Genomic DNA, 16,818 nt, shown 5'->3' on the forward strand with positions numbered 1-16,818 from the left:
AAAATGTAATTTACTGGTGTAAATGTGTATTTATGAGCGTATAAACATCTATTTAAATGTATAATAAAACAAATATGAAAGACAAAAGCATATAAAGAATAAACTAGAAAACAGAATGTAGCAACTCTTTGATTAATGAAAATGTTTCAAACATTTTATGTCATTCATTCATTCATAATTTACATCATTTACACAACATAATTTACATAATAGTAGCATCCATCAGTCTCAGGAGACTATGGAGTTGTGCTCTGCTTGTCGGTCTGGAGTGGCCTCTCCAGGGCACAAAGCTGGGTAGGTTGATATGCTGGAGAAACTGTTATCCAAGCAGCAGGCGCCGAAAGTCTCCAATGGAAAGGCAAACGCCAATACGATTGGTTCCAGCGCCGTCGCATGAACTGTCAGAACGAGAGGCTCCAACTCCGGAGTTAACCTCGAGGTTGGTAAAAGAGGGCACAGGGACTCCAGACCCGGAGACCGCCGTGGTCGGGACCGGAGAAGAACCAGCCCAGCAAGGGGCAAGAACGACCCCAGCCTCCTGAAGCAGAGCTTGGGCTCCCTGAGCCCCAGGTGGAGGGTGTCCAACCCTGCACCTATGGGTTCATCACAGCCACCTTTCACCCGAGGCTACCTTCCTTCATGACCCAGCAGAAGGAAGAGTAATAATTATTAATTACAATAAGTCGTATTATAATTATTATTATAATAATATAATTATTAATATAATTATAATAATACAGAGTAACTAGGGCCGGGCGAGGAACAAACTATCTGACAATTTACATACACAGTAACATAATAACATACATAACATAATTAACATACACAAAAAACAGCTGCTTGCCATAAGTCCCTTTGTACGCTAAATAAAATGTTCTATAGTATTAAACATGGCATATTGTGGAATATAATGTTTACTACATGAATAATTCAAATACAGTGGTACCTTTATTTACGATCGTAATCCATTCCCAGAGACTCGACGTCAACCAAAAATTCGGCAACAAAACAAATTTTGCCATAAGAAATAATGTAAGTTTAATTAATCCGTTACACCCCCCCCCCCCCAATAAAAACAGCGTTGAATGTAATGAAACGCCATTTTCTGGGTGATACCCGGAGGCTCCCCGGAGCTTACTAGGCTGATATGCTAATGTCAGACTTTGGCATCAGTCATGTGTATGGAGTTCTGTGGGTCTACTGAGGACCACGAGCCAGAACCTGGCCCCCTCAGAGAGGCAAGGGGAGCAATGGCCTATAGAAACCCCCGTGTGGTTGGAAGCATTCTATGTCTGCCATCGACCGGATCAGGCACCTAGAAAGGTAAGCATCCCAAAACAAACCCCTATTCTGGTGAAATTATTGCTACCAAAAGCCGAACAAGTGGATAGAACTCCCCACAAAGAAACGAACAAACGATCATGACGTCACACGTCGCCGCGCCGCTGTTACACAGCTCCCCCGTCCCCGGGAGGGGGAAGGGGGGAGCCCCAGACCCCTCACGCCGGCTATCGACCCGTCAGTTCTGAGGCTGGATGTCAAAACACACGAAAAAAACGCCGACCCGGGGAAGGGAGGGATGCCGGGCAGCCTCCGGGTCTCACCCAGAAAATGGCGTTTTATTACATTCAACGCTGGTTTTCTGGGGGGACCCCCTTCGGCTCCCTGGAGCTAACTACCCACAGAGGAAGAACGTAAGGACTTACCCGGGAGGCGGTCGTTGCTCACTACACAACTCGAAGTCGAGACAACTTGCTGCAACCGCCGACCTAAATGACACAGGCCTGACTAGGCCTAGGGACGTGCACGAGGTAACGAGCAGCCAGGACCCTGTACGGCCGCCAAAAGCCCCGTGCCCAAATGCCAGCCCAGGACATGGTGCCCAAGACGGCAGCAAGCACAGTGAACGTACAAACGTCATGGGCATGGGGATAGACCGCAGGCTAGCTAGTCGTAAGAACTCTGCGGACGACCTGGGAGACCCACACCCGCGAACAGGGAAGAAAGGGAAACCGGATCAACCCAAAGCGTGTCCCCAGACACTGAGGCCGAGGCGCGCAAGTAACGGCAAAGAGCCACCACCGAACACAAAACATGATGCACCCCCGGCCCAACCAATGAAGCATCAACAACCCAGGGACCCCTCCAGAAAGCAGCAGTTTCAATCTTCACCAGAAAAGAAGGAGACAGCTGCAGACGAACAAAACCATCATGAAGACTGAAAGAGCAGAAACCCCTGCGCCGGAGGAGAGCATGAAGCTACCTAACCCGACAGCCAGAGGTCACTGCCAACAGATAAGGAGCCTTATAGAACAATCCTGAACTGAAGGGGCCACAACAAACTGAGGAGAAGAAAGAAAATAGCACTCTGTCCAATGACCAGGACGGCTCAGGCTGCGCAAGAGCAGGAGCAGGCCGGAGGTGAAACAATGCATGAGACAGCTTGCGAAACGGCACAGAGATAACATCAAAACCGAAAGCAAGCCGAAGTGGCTCCGCCAGCGCCTCACGATACGAGGCGACAGTATGGGGCAAGATGACGGCCCCAAACTTCCACAAGAAAAGGACAAGGCCACGCCAACAAATGCAGCTACCGAAGAAGGGACAGAAGGAAAAGGAAGGGCCGCCAAAAACCCCACACTACCGCCAAGAAGAAGCACGCAGCTGGGACACCATCAATGAAGCCACCCGACCACCAACAGAAGGTGAGAGACTCGAGGCAGAACCGAACCGGCCCCGCCATGGGCCAATTGAGCCTAGGAAGATGCGGAGCTGCGGATAGATCTTGGGTGCCACCACGGAGCCAGCTAAGCCAGAAACCCAAGCCGACAAAGGAGATGGAACATCCGCCATACAGAAGACACCCCAACTCCCACGAGCCCGCCAGGAGATCGGAGACGACAGTTCCGACTTGCGAAACTAGAGAAGGGAAACCGAGAGAACGTGAAAACGCCAACAGGCTGGGTAAGTCAGGTAACCAGGAACCGAAATAGGAGGCAATAGGAGAGCCAAAAGGCACAAACAAAACAACCACGTGTAGGATAAAAGGAGAAAACGGAAAAACACAAGATCAGAAGAAAAGCCCCAGCACCAACGGCCAGGGACATGAGCATTGAAGGAAGATGAGGAACGAAGAAGGCAAGGAGCAAAACAGGAATGAAAGGGACACGACCAACAACACACAGAGCCGCTGGTCATGTCCCAACAAGCCACGCCAACAACACAGGTGTCTGACACGTCCCAACACAACACGAAAAGGAAAAAAAGGTGCAAAGGTACGCCAACAGACCAGTACCCGAACCAAAGAGTATGAGCTACGAAGATATGATCACCCACATCGACGATTCCCAAAGGAAGCGATAAGGAAGAGAAAGACCGACTACGGGACCCCAGGGGCACACGCACCAAGGGACACTGGTGGAAGGATAACCCAAACGAGCCAAAGAGACATGGGAAAGAAGTATTGCAGTGTCAGTAGTAGACAAGCGGAACGCATGAGGAAGCGATGTGGTAAAGGATGACACCACACACAGCTTCAAGCGCAGATATGATAGAGTCAAGCAGGCCCAGGAACCTGCACATGAGCAAATGACAGGTGAGAAGCGGGACCAAAACCCAGAGCCCAACTCCTGCAACACAACTAGGGAAGTACAACTAGGTAAGTACCGTACAGAAAATCCAATGTATATGGAAGGTCTAAGCTAGGCACTGCAAGACGTGCAAGGAAAGAGTGACCCAGATAAGACCATGAAAAACGGGCCTATGACCCCCCTTACAACAATTAAACCAGAAGAACAATTAAGGCCCCAGGAAGAAGCACAGAAGGGCCAAACAAAAATCCATACCCAATCCCCAACACACATCCCCAACATGAAAACTGCTACAAAATGTCACCTCAGAACATCAAGACAGGAACACTTACCCCCATAACATATAACCCCACCATTGTATCTCGAAACGTGGTGGAAGTAGGGCCCCCTATCTGAACTCAAGCATGGGCTGGACATGCACAAGAGTGGGACTGGATGGGTATAAATAGGAGCTGCCTCGTATGGCCTATTAGGCCTGCTGCAGTCACCTGTGTTCCGATGTTCGTATATTCGTATCAAAAAATCACTAACCAGCACCTGGCCGAAGAGAAGCCAGACCGCATGAACTCACCTACAGAACGTAGGCACGAACGTGTCACGACACAACATAGCCGAGAAAATTCCGGGAGCACCGCCAGTGGAAGAAGGCAAACCCACACATGCAGGAGAAGAACAGGGGTAGAGGCGAAGGAAGAGCCCGACACCCATATGCAGGGAAAACCCAGCGTCCTCCCAATAGCAGCAATCCAGAACACCCGCAGGAACTACGGGGGCACGGACTGGAGAATGGAGAGGAACGAGCGCCGAAGCATCGGAGAGAAAAGGGACACAAAATCCCAGCTCACGTACACACTGCCCGTATCAAAACAAACAACCACGGCGCATGCGCAGCAGGGATGCCAGAAGTCGCGAGCTAAAGAAAGAAACCACGAATTGACTACAAAAATATACAAAATAGTGTTGTTAACAACCGAATCCCATATGAGAGTACACAGTGCAGCCGCTAACCATAGTTGAAAAGAGCAGGAAAGGACCGAGAAGAAACATAGCACAGCATCCCATTTGGGCTACAAAGAGCCCAACTGGGCTCCATGGACCCCAATCTGGCAACCCTGTGCAGCGCAGGACAGTGCACGGAGATAAGAGACAAACACGAAAGAAAGAAACAGGGCCGAAAAACGAGAAGCTTGGAGAAGGACCGTCAAGCCCCAGAAGGGACCGGAAGACGACAGACATTCCAAGAATACGGGAAGAAGCAAAACCTTCCCGATCCTAAATTTTTACATATTTTTTCAATATTTCTGATAAGTTTTTCTCACTTTTTGCACTAAAGTTATTCAATAGTGTGTGTTTTGAGTAATTTATATGGTAAAATATGTAGAACATCGGAATCCTCATATATATTCATGTTAATAATATGCATCTATATTAATTACTTGGAAAAATACAACCTGTTATTTTTGGTGTTATTATACTGCATACACAATTTTTATACAACTATGAATATTGACTTCCACGATTATGAACCACCAAGCTGTTGTGGTGGGTGTGGTAAAGACAGTCTACCACACACCCTACCTGTGCCAGCAGCAGGCTGTACCAGCAGACTGTACCAGCAGACTGTGCCAGCAGACTGTACCAGCAGACTGTGCCAGCAGACTGTACCAGCAGACTGTACCAGCAGCAGGCAGTGCCAGCAGACTGTACCAGCAGACTGTGCCAGCAGCACGCTGTGCCAGCAGCAGTCTGTGCCAGCAGACTGTACCAGCAGCAGGCAGTGCCAGCAGACTGTACCAGCAGACTGTGCCAGCAGCACGCTGTGCCAGCAGCAGGCTGTGCCAGCAGACTGTACCAGCAGACTGTGCCAGCAGCACGCTGTGCCAGCAGACTGTACCTGCAGACTGTGCCAGCAGACTGTACCAGCACACTGTGCCAGTAGACTGTACCAGCAGACTGTGCCAGCAGCACGCTGTGCCAGCAGCAGGCAGTGCCCGCAGACTGTGCCAGCAGACTGTGCCAGTAGACTGTGCCAGCAGACTGTGCCAGTAGACGGTGCCAGTAGACTGTGCCAGCAGACTGTGCCAGCACATTGTGCCAGTAGACTGTGCCAGCAGACTGTGCCAGCAGACTGTGCCAGCAGACTGTGCCAGTAGACTGTGCCAGCAGACTGTGCCAGTAGATTGTGCCAGCACATTGTGCCAGTAGACTGTGCCAGTAGACTGTGCCAGCAGACTGTGCCAGCAGACTGTGCCAGTAGACTGTGCCAGCAGACTGTGCCAGCAGACTGTGCCAGTAGACTGTGCCAGCAGACTGTGCCAGTAGACTGTGCCAGCAGACTGTGCCAGTAGACTGTGCCAGCAGACTGTGCCAGCAGACTGTGCCAGTAGACTGTGCCAGCAGACTGTGCCAGTAGATTGTGCCAGCAGACTGTGCCAGTAGACTGTGCCAGTAGACTGTGCCAGCAGACTGTGCCAGCAGACTTTGCCAGTAAACAGTGCCAGCAGACTGTACTAGTAGACTGTGCCAGCACACTGTGCCAGCAGACTGTGCCAGCAGACTTTGCCAGCAGACTGTACCAGTAGACTGTGCCAGCAGACTGTGCCAGCAGACTGTGCCAGCAGACTGTACCAGTAGACTGTGCCAGCAGACTGTGCCAGCAGACTGTACCAGTAGACTGTGCCAGCACACTGTGCCAGCAGACTGTGCCAGCAGACTGTACCAGCAAACTGTGCCAGTAGACTGTGCCAGCAGACTGTGCCAGCAGACTGTGCCAGCAAACTGTGCCAGCAGACTGTGCCAGCAGCAGACTGTGCCAGCAGCAGACTGTGCCAGCAGCAGACTGTGCCAGCAGCAGACTGTGCCAGCAGCAGACTGTGCCAGCAGCAGACAGTGCCAGTAGACTATGCCAGCAGATTGTACTAGCAGACTTTACCAGCAGACTGTGCCAGCAGACTGTGCCAGCAGACTGTGCCAGCAAACTGTGCCAGCACACTGTGCAAGCAGCAGACTGTGCCAGCAGCAGACTGTGCCAGCAGCAGACTGTGCCAGCAGCAGACTGGGCCAGCAGCAGACTGTGCCAGCAGCAGACTGTGCCAGCAGACTGTGCAAGCAGCAGACTGTGCCAGCAGCAGACTGTGCCAGCAGCAGACTGTGCCAGCAGCAAACTGTGCCAGCAGCAGACTGTGCCAGCAGCAGACTGTGCCAGCAGCAGACTGTGCCAGCAGCAGACTGTGCCAGCAGCAGACAGTGCCAGTAGACTATGCCCGCAGATTGTACTAGCAGACTTTACCAGCAGACTGTGCCAGCAGACTGTACCAGCAAACTGTGCCAGTAGACTGTGCCAGCAGACTGTGCCAGCAAACTGTGCCAGCACACTGTGCCAGTAGCAGACTGTGCCAGCAGCAGGCTGTGCCAGCAGCAGACTGTGCCAGCAGCAGACTGGGCCAGCAGCAGACTGTGCCAGCAGCAGACTGTGCAAGCAGCAGACTGTGCAAGCAGCAGACTGTGCAAGCAGCAGACTGTGCCAGCAGCAGACTGTGCAAGCAGCAGACTGTGCCAGCAGCAGACTGTGCCAGCAGCAGACTGTGCCAGCAGACTGTGCCAGCAAACTGTGCCAGCAGACTGTGCAAGCAGCAGACTGTGCCAGCAGCAGACTGTGCCAGCAGCAGACTGTGCCAGCAGCAGACTGGGCCAGGAGACTGTGCCAGCAATCTGTGCCAGCAGACTGTGCAAGCAGCAAACTGTGCCAGCAGCAGACTGTGCCACCAGCAGACTGTGCCAGCAGCAGATTGTGCCAGCAGCAGACTGTGCCAGCAGCAGACTGTGCCAGCAGCAGACTGTGCCAGCAGCAGACTGTGCCAGCAGCAGACTGTGCCAGCAGCAGACTGTGCCAGCAGCAGACTGTGTCAGCAGCAGACTATGCCAGCAGCAGACTGGGCCAGCAGCAGACTGGGCCAGCAGCAGACTGTGCCAGCAGCAGACTGTGCCAGCAGCAGACTGTGCCAGCAGCAGACTGTGCCAGCAGTAGACTGTGCCAGCAGCAGACTGTGCCAGCAGCAGACTGTGCCAGCAGCAGACTGTCCCAGCAGCAGACTGTGCCAGCAGCAGACTGTGCCAGCAGCAGACTGTGCCAGCAGCAGACAGTGCCAGTAGACTATGCCCGCAGATTGTACTAGCAGACTTTACCAGCAGACTGTGCCAGCAGACTGTACCAGCAAACTGTGCCAGTAGACTGTGCCAGCAGACTGTGCCAGCAGACTGTGCCAGCAAACTGTGCCAGCAGACTGTGCCAGCAGCAGACTGTGCCAGCTGCAGACTGTGCCAGCAGCAGACTGTGCCAGCAGCAGACTGTGCCAGCAGCAGACAGTGCCAGTAGACTATGCCAGCAGATTGTACTAGCAGACTTTACCAGCAGACTGTGCCAGCAGACTGTGCCAGCAGACTGTGCCAGCAGACTGTGCCAGCAGACTGTGCCAGCAAACTGTGCCAGCACACTGTGCAAGCAGCAGACTGTGCCAGCAGCAGACTGTGCCAGCAGCAGACTGTGCCAGCAGCAGACTGGGCCAGCAGCAGACTGTGCCAGCAGCAGACTGTGCCAGCAGACTGTGCAAGCAGCAGACTGTGCCAGCAGCAGACTGGGCCAGGAGACTGTGCCAGCAATCTGTGCCAGCAGACTGTGCAAGCAGCAGACTGTGCCAGCAGCAGACTGTGCCAGCAGCAGACTGTGCAAGCAGCACACTGTGCCAGCAGACTGTGCAAGCAGCAGACTGTGCCAGCAGCAGACTGTTCCAGCAGCAGACTGTGCCAGCAGCAGACTGTGCCAGCAGCAGACTGGGCCAGGAGACTGTGCCAGCAATCTGTGCCAGCAGACTGTGCAAGCAGCAGACTGTGCCAGCAGCAGACTGTGCCACCAGCAGACTGTGCCAGCAGCAGATTGTGCCAGCAGCAGACTGTGCCAGCAGCAGACTGTGCCAGCAGCAGACTGTGCCAGCAGCAGACTGTGCCAGCAGCAGACTGTGCCAGCAGCAGACTGTGTCAGCAGCAGACTATGCCAGCAGCAGACTGGGCCAGCAGCAGACTGTGCCAGCAGCAGACTGTGCCAGCAGCAGACTGTGCCAGCAGCAGACTGTGCCAGCAGTAGACTGTGCCAGCAGCAGACTGTGCCAGCAGCAGACTGTGCCAGCAGCAGACTGTGCCAGCAGCAGACTGGGCCAGGAGACTGTGCCAGCAATCTGTGCCAGCAGACTGTGCAAGCAGCAGACTGTGCCAGCAGCAGACTGTGCCACCAGCAGACTGTGCCAGCAGCAGATTGTGCCAGCAGCAGACTGTGCCAGCAGCAGACTGTGCCAGCAGCAGACTGTGCCAGCAGCAGACTGTGCCAGCAGCAGACTGTGCCAGCAGCAGACTGTGCCAGCAGCAGACTGTGTCAGCAGCAGACTATGCCAGCAGCAGACTGGGCCAGCAGCAGACTGTGCCAGCAGCAGACTGTGCCAGCAGCAGACTGTGCCAGCAGCAGACTGTGCCAGCAGTAGATTGTGCCAGCAGCAGACTGTGCCAGCAGCAGACTGTGCCAGCAGCAGACTGTGCCAGCAGCAAACTGTGCCAGCAGCAGACTGGGCCAGCAGCAGACTGTGCCAGCAGCAGACTGTGCCAGCAGCAGACTGGGCCAGCAGCAGACTGGGCCAGGAGACGAAACAAAAGGAGTCACAAGATACTACACACATTACTAATTCTCAGCACAATGTTATTATTACCAGCAATCTGACAACAACAGTGTGTAAATTAATACATTTAAATAAGACCATGTGTGTGTGGACCATTTGTATACTACAACATATTGTGTGTCTGCATATTGGTGATACAATTATTATACCCGTATTCATAGGAATATATATATATATATATATATATATATATATATATATATATATATATATATATATATATGTACACACACACACTAACTGTACCCGGCCACGTGTTGCTGTGGCTCAGCAACAGATGTGCATTGCTGAGTCACAGTAACCTTTCCCTGTTTCCCGGGCCTCCCCACCATTCCCTCCCCTTCCTCCTGTCCCCTCGTCCTCCCCACCATTCCTCCCTCCCCGGTCCCTTTGTCCTCCCCACCATTCCCCACTACCGCGTCCCCGTCCTCCTCCTATCAATTCCCCATTCCACTGTACCCTTGTCCTCCCTACCATTCCCTCTTCCCTCGTCCGATGCATTCTCAAATGATCTGATGTTCCCATCAGAAAATTTGGAACATCAAATGGTCTGATGTTCCCTTCACTGAAATATAAGAAAAACAGTTAACAAATTAAAAGAAAAACAATGAAAAATTAAAAAAAAAGTAAACTATTCTCATGAAATTAACGGTATGGTAAACAACACAGCTTAATTTCAAAGCAATGTCACAGAATAATTAAGTCAAAATGAAAATAAATCGAAATCTATGAAAATTCAATTTATCAATGAAATCGGAAACATTGAATTTGAAACATATTTAGTATAGCTTCGATTGCTCTTACGTTCAATAGATGGCGCTGTTTAAAAAAAAATGTTTTTACCTGTCACAGGTGTGGCATCTATACTTACACTCACGAAATGAATGGTATGGGAAACAGCACAGCTCAATTCCAATGCAATGTCACACAAAATAATTAAATCAAAATTAAAATCGAAATCCATGAAAATTCAATTTGTCACTGAAATTGGAAACATTGAAATGGAATTGTAACATGTTTAGTATAGCATGTGCTGCTCTTACGTGCAACAGATGGTGCTGTTTCTTACAAAAAAAAAAGAATGATTTTACCTATCACAGGTGTGGTATCTATATAATAGGTAAATAAAAACATGCGCATATTCGAATGGAACGTTGTATCAGAATTTCAAAGCAATTGGTGAAGAACTTTGGGAGATTACAGCGTGTATTGCTCCTACATCAAACAGATGGCACTGTTTTTCAAAATAAGCATCTTTTTTCCTGTCACAGGTGAGGCATGTATATAGTAGGTATATAAAAACACCTGCCTATTCAAATGCCACGTTGTATCGAAATTTCAAAGCAATCGGTAAAGAGGTTTAGAAGATTTCTCACATGAAAAGCAGTTTAAAAAAAAAATCCGTCAAAGACGTGATATCAATATAGTATGTATATAAATACCTGCTCGTATGCAAACTGAACATTGTGTGAAAATTTCAAAGCAATCAGTGAAGAACTTTCGGAGATTAGCGATTTTTAACAAACGAACATTTCCATTTTTATTTATATAGATTGTATAGGCTAATGTTCACACCCCAACAATGCCATAGGCATATAATTCACCCTAACAATTTCATAGGCCCAAGTCCACACCCCAACAATTCTCTAGGCCAGTCCCCAACCGAACAATTCAATAGGCCTATATCCAAACCTGAATATATAATTCACCCCAACAATTCCTTAGGCCCATGTCCACCCCCTCAACAATTGTATAGGTCTATTTCCACACACCAACAATTGCATGTTGAGGTGTAAGACAATGGTGGAGCAGAAAGTACTCCAGTACTTACGGAGGATGATGAGGAACAAGGTGGTCAGGTGGAGCCAGTGACTCCTTCCTTCAACAGTTTTGTCTCTCCCTCGTGGTATATCCTCAATGTCTTCAGTGGTGTGGCCTCACCACACACTTACACTGCCATAAGTGTCCTGAGAGTACTGTGAGAGGGACAATTTGGCGGGTATTGTGGACACAGGTGACCGTCTCCAAGACAGTGAGGAGCGTCAGTGTTATCTTCTTCATGATGGTAGCTGCAGTTCTTATCAGAGTTGTTATCTTGTTGTTGGTGGTGATTAAGTGGCGACATTGTTATCAGTTGAGGAGCGGCAGTATTATCTCACGGGTCGTCGTCAACATCTCGTGTAGCAGCTTGCTGTTGTTGTGATGACGTCACTCGCTCGCTTGCCCGCCATCTTGCTCCGTACATTTTCTTTGGTTACTGATCTTTCCCGAAACTGACTTTTTAATTTTGTTTATTTATATACACAGGAGTTTATTTATTTATATATATACAAGAAGGTGCAATGGGTTTATGAGAGTACATAACATTGATGTTTTTACATTCTTGTAAAGCCACTAGCACACACAGCATTTCGGGCAGGTCCTTAATTCGATAATTTTATAACATTTTCGGGTTCCAATGACTGACTATCTTGTCACTCAATCTTCTACTGAATAGGTTCCAACGACGCAGCACTGAATCACTCATTAAAATATTTGTTAAAAATTTAAATTTTATCAGATCAATCTGGTAGTGGTTTTAAAATAAGCGCCTTTAGATTGCTCACAATTTGATACCAAAATGAAAGATATAACATGAAACTTTATGTCCGAACACTTGAAAGATTACAAATAGGCTTTTGGTCAAAATATTAAAATATTTGTTAAAATTCTATTTATTGTCCTATTATCTTGGGACTAGTTTTAAAATGCGCGCCTTTTTATTGCGAACAATTTGATACCAAAATGAAAGACGTAACACGAAATTTGATGTTATCAAATTGAACGAGTATACACATTAGATTGCAGTGTACAAATTGGTGCTCGTTCACGGGTAACTTTACGCTTTTCTGCGGGAAGGTACTCCAGCCTTTTGTACATTATATTCATACATATCTGTAGGGAATTTAATTGCGAACACAATGATACCAAAACGAGCGACGTAGCACGAGAATTAAGGTGAGAAAGCTGGAACGAGTATACACATTTGGGTGTCACCGCGCGCTTACCCGCACTCCCAGGCACATGACCCCTATGTCAACCGCGCGCCTGCCCTGAACGCGAAAGTGTTTTTTTAAGTAGGTAAATTGTAGCAAAATTGAGGAAAGTAAACAGGAACATTGTAAGCAAATTTTAAGAAAATTAGTAGGTACATTTTAGTAAAATTTGAGGATTATTTCTAGGTACATTGTAGTAAAACTTGCGTTCAACATAACAACAATGATATATGTTAATGGCAGTGATTACAACGGTGAGGTTATAAGGCTTAGACACATTTTGGGGCAGCACACGATACAGTGCGAGTGTGAAGTATTAGGTAAAAAATTATGAAGATCAAATTAGGTACTTTTGGTGTTACTTTTAAATAAGCTGTAGAATGGACAGCTTTTTAATTCGTTAGGGAGTGAGTTTTATAGACTATGTCCCATTATTTCAATAGAGTGCTTATACAGAGTTAGTTTGACTCTGGGGATATAAAAGATATTTATTTCTGGTGTGGTAATAATGGGTTCTATTACATCTGTCAAAGGAAAGTTTCAGATCAGGGTTTGCATCTAGGAACAAGACTTTTTACATGTAAATGGTTTTAGTTTAGTTCATTTATTATGCACTCAATACCCATCCTGAGAACGGTAGTGGAGAGTGTTACAGAGGCACATAATAGGCTCAGGAACCGAGCCCCAAAATTCATATAGCTAAGCTAGTTACAATCTTGATGAACTAGTTACAAAATTCAATGCACATCGTCACATCAACAATGGGCTCGAGACCGACCACAAGTACAGTTTCTAATTTAAGCAACTGGCATATGTGGAGGGCTAGTGTCACAGTTGGTATGTTTGTCCTGCACACCGTCCCCATCCAATAAGCAGCAGTGGATTGGTTACAATGTCTCAGATAATACCTACAGTTAGCAAACTGGGGATATTTGGCCAAGACTTCTGGCAGTTGATCACTTTGAATGATATATTTACACATCTCTAACATTTATTATAGAGTTGTCTCTGAACTCACGTATCTTTTCGCACTCCATCACAGTGTTGGGATCGAACTGTCGAAAACCCAACACATTTAAAATACGTTTGTTCCGAGTGTTTTTCTTATGCTTTGTAATATAATGGGGTACATTAATTTTTTCAGGTGTCAGCCTCAGCACGACCTATTGTCAGGTGCGACACGTGGTGCCGAGGTTTGACAAAGGACAAGAAAGTTTTGGAAAAGACTGCATCATGGATATATTCGGCTATATCACGAAATACATAATAGAGTACATTATATACAATATAATACATGTATATATGTTAAGGGGGCGTCAGAGGTTTAGTTGAAAGTTGTTCAATGTCAACCAATATTATTTTACTAGTTGTATATGAAAAGTGCTGAAATTGTCACAAGTTTCAGTACTGCAGCGTAAATAGAAAGGGAGATTTTTTTTTGTTTTTTGTTTTTTCAACGGTTTTTTTTACACATTTTCAAGTCCACACTTCAGAACACACGTTTCAGATATAATTATTCTGTGACACTTTTCTGACACATTAGCATATAATAAAGGATTGAGGGCTTTAGAATTTCCAAAACATCTTTAGTTTTTCTAATACAAATGTTCAAAGTTCCCCAAAAATTTTCTGCAAATATGGCATGTTTATTGCTATTATAAAATCAATAAATGAACTTAGAGAAAAATGAAGGCCCCCCAATGTAGAGACATACCCTCCACATATACTGTGTAAGTTTCATGTAAATTGAATACAAAATGAATCAGTTTTGTAAAAGTTTGTGTCAATTGAAAAAAAAAAAAAACAGAAATGAATAAAGTCTAAGGTTCTAAAATCTGTGGCTGAGGTTGACATCAACCAATTTTCTCCAAAATTGGCATCCTTACAGATAGGCTTACGTACAGTCAGGTGTGTAAGTTTGATGCAAATCGCCCGGAAAAAAAAAAAATAATAAATTTTTTTTTTTTTTTCAAATTAAACTAATTATAATATTTGTTTAATATATGCTATTGTGATAGCAAAGAGTCGTAGCTATGATTTCAGTTGACACTTTTGATTGATAATCGTTTTGACCATTTTGGCATAATTTTCACAACTACTTCAATATTTTTTTTCTCCCTTCCTATTTATGCTACAATGCTGAAACGTGGACCAGATGAAACACTTTCCATATAGAACTTGACAAAAAAGTTTGATTAAAATCGAACGAGTTTCCATTTATTGCATTTGCGTGTTACCTCAACGCCGACCTCTAAATATAGAAAACGGTGACTTCCACAACCTCAAAGACGTCTACCATGCCGCTAGGTCCTCGCGTCCTTTTCCTTGGTGAGGGTGGAGCATACTGTAACAGTTGGGTTCAGCTGGTCACACACACACACACACACACACGTGACGACTGGATGTCGACGGGATGGAAGGGAGTAGATTTCTATTCGGTTCAATCTCCGACCAGCACTCATTGCCTCGCCCGATGATTCTGATTGGCTAACAGACTTTCCCGCCACCGGACGAGCCACACCGTGCTGACTGTTAACGACCTTCACGGTCGTTAACCTTGTTCTTCCTGTAATATTGAAAGCATTACTATTAATAAATAACAATGCCTTTTTTATGCGACGCAATAACACGATAAGGCATTTGTGGGGTGTTTCTTTTTTGCTTTCACGACTGCAATGCGTACGTCGCCAATGTACATGTGGCAGACGCTTCACGAAACTGTCGGAATTAGCAGAATAGAAAATACGAGAGCAACCGTACAGGGCCTGGGAGCAAGGTCGAGTTAGAGTCCTCGAGGGTCTCTTCTCAGACTAGCCTCACCTGGTCCTGCTCCACGTTGATCGTTGGAATCTCCTCAATGATTTAACACTTTAAGGGACTCCTAGGGTCCTCATCACATTTATAGATTAGTGAATATAGGCAACTCGGTGTTGAAGACACTTAGAGCTGAAGGCTTCAGTATTTGATTGGCAGTATTCAGAAGTGGTTCAATGGAAACACCGCATAAAGCTTAACAGTACTTTATTTACTAACTTAACCACTAATACAAAGGGTGCTTGATTTACTTTAGATTGGCGTCAGCAAAGCTATGGTTATATTAGCGAGACTCTTGACATCTGGCTAAACGACTCGGATCCACTCGTGGAGAAACACCTAACTTAAGGGGGCGTCTGGTTGGCATCTGGGTCCAAAAATGCAAAAATGAAAACTCATTCGATTTCAATCAAACTTTTTTGACAAGTTCTATATGAAAAGTGTTTCATCTGGTCCAAGTTTCAGCATTGTAGCATAAATAGGAAGGGAGAAAAAAAATATTGAAGTAGTTGTGAAAATTATGCAAAAATGGTCAAAATCGATTATCAATCAAAAGTGTCAACTGAAATCATAACTACAACTCTTTGCTATCACAATAGCATATATTAAACAAATATTATTATTAATTTAATTGGAAAAAAATTTTAAGGAAAAAAAAAAAAGGATTTTTTTTTCTTTTTTTTTTTAAATATTTTTTTTTTCTTTTTTTTTGGGGCGATTTGCATCAAACTTACACACCTGACTGTACGTAAGCCTATCTGTAAGGATGCCAATTTTGGAGAAAATTGGTTGATGTCAACCCCAGCCACAGATTTTAGAACCTTAGACTTTATTCATTTCTGTTTTTTTTTTCAATTGACACAAACGTTTACAAAACTCATTCTTTTCTTATTCAATTTACATGAAACTTACACAGTATATTTGGAGGGCATGTCTCTACATTGGGGGGGCTTTCATTTTTCTCTAAGTTCATTTATTGATTTTATAATAGCAATAAACATGCCATATTTGCAAAAAAATTTTGGGGAACTTTGAACATTTGTATTAGGAAAACTAAAGATGTTTTGGAAATTCTAAATCCCCAAATCCTTTATTATATGCTAATGTGTCAGAAAAGTGTCACAGAATAATTTTATCTGAAACGTGTGTTCTGAAGTGTGGACTTGAAAATGTGTAAAAAACGTTCAAAAAAAAAAAAAAAAAAAAACTCCCTTTCTATTTACGCTGCAGTACTGAAACTTGGGACAATTTAAGCACTTTTCATATACAACTAGAAAAATAATATTGGTTGACATTGAACAACTTTCATTATAATAACCAGACGCCCCCTTAACACAGTTGACAGCCAATCACTAACACGGCAACCTAACTGCCGGTGTGGAGAGGGATCACAAGAGTTCCAACCGGATACTCGGTAATGATGATATGCAATAAATCAACAACTACACTGTCAATGGGACAGACAATAACATGCACAATAATATTATCACACAATAACTAAATGTGTGGTGTATGTGAAGCTCACATTCACAGACTAGTGAAATGCAGTGATACCACATAGATAAACACGCATTCACCGTCGATTCACCTATGTTACGGCCCTCTCGGGACGCAACGGGGTCCTTACTCTGATGTTGTTAGAGGAAGATATATGTA

The 16,818-nt window shown here is 46.1% G+C and overlaps 2 protein-coding genes across 3 annotated transcripts in view; one reads left to right on the plus strand and one right to left on the minus strand.

The window, feature by feature from the left end:
- LOC138370570 (tripartite motif-containing protein 5-like) overlaps nucleotides 1-16,818 on the minus strand; it is a 502,851-nt gene that overhangs the window by 36,074 nt on the left and 449,959 nt on the right. Inside the window, exon 1 of one of the 2 annotated variants that reach the window (XM_069334961.1) lies at nucleotides 11,145-11,544. The exons of the other annotated variant lie outside the window; for it this stretch is intronic. The gene's annotated coding sequence lies outside the window, so the exon portion shown is untranslated. Of the gene's footprint in view, nucleotides 1-11,144; nucleotides 11,545-16,818 lie in introns of those variants that run through there. 2 annotated transcript variants of the gene reach the window in all.
- Nucleotides 7,969-13,615, plus strand: LOC138370385 (keratin-associated protein 10-2-like). Its single transcript, XM_069334737.1, has 2 exons — nucleotides 7,969-8,493; nucleotides 13,493-13,615. The coding sequence occupies exons 1-2, from the start codon at nucleotides 7,969-7,971 to the stop codon at nucleotides 13,613-13,615; spliced, it is 648 nt and encodes a 215-aa protein (XP_069190838.1).

Source organism: Procambarus clarkii, chromosome 32 (assembly GCF_040958095.1).
Source record: "Procambarus clarkii isolate CNS0578487 chromosome 32, FALCON_Pclarkii_2.0, whole genome shotgun sequence".
Taxonomy (NCBI): Eukaryota; Metazoa; Arthropoda; class Malacostraca; order Decapoda; family Cambaridae; genus Procambarus; species Procambarus clarkii.

Excerpts from the sequence above, each read along its gene's own strand:
- LOC138370385 (XM_069334737.1), top strand. The coding sequence starts at position 7,969 with ATGCCAGCAGATTGTACTAGCAGACTTTACCAGCAGACTGTGCCAGCA. Across the intron at positions 8,494-13,492 it reads GACTGTGCCAGCAGCAGACT|GTGTCAGCCTCAGCACGACC; the intron begins GTGCCACCAGCA and ends TAATTTTTTCAG.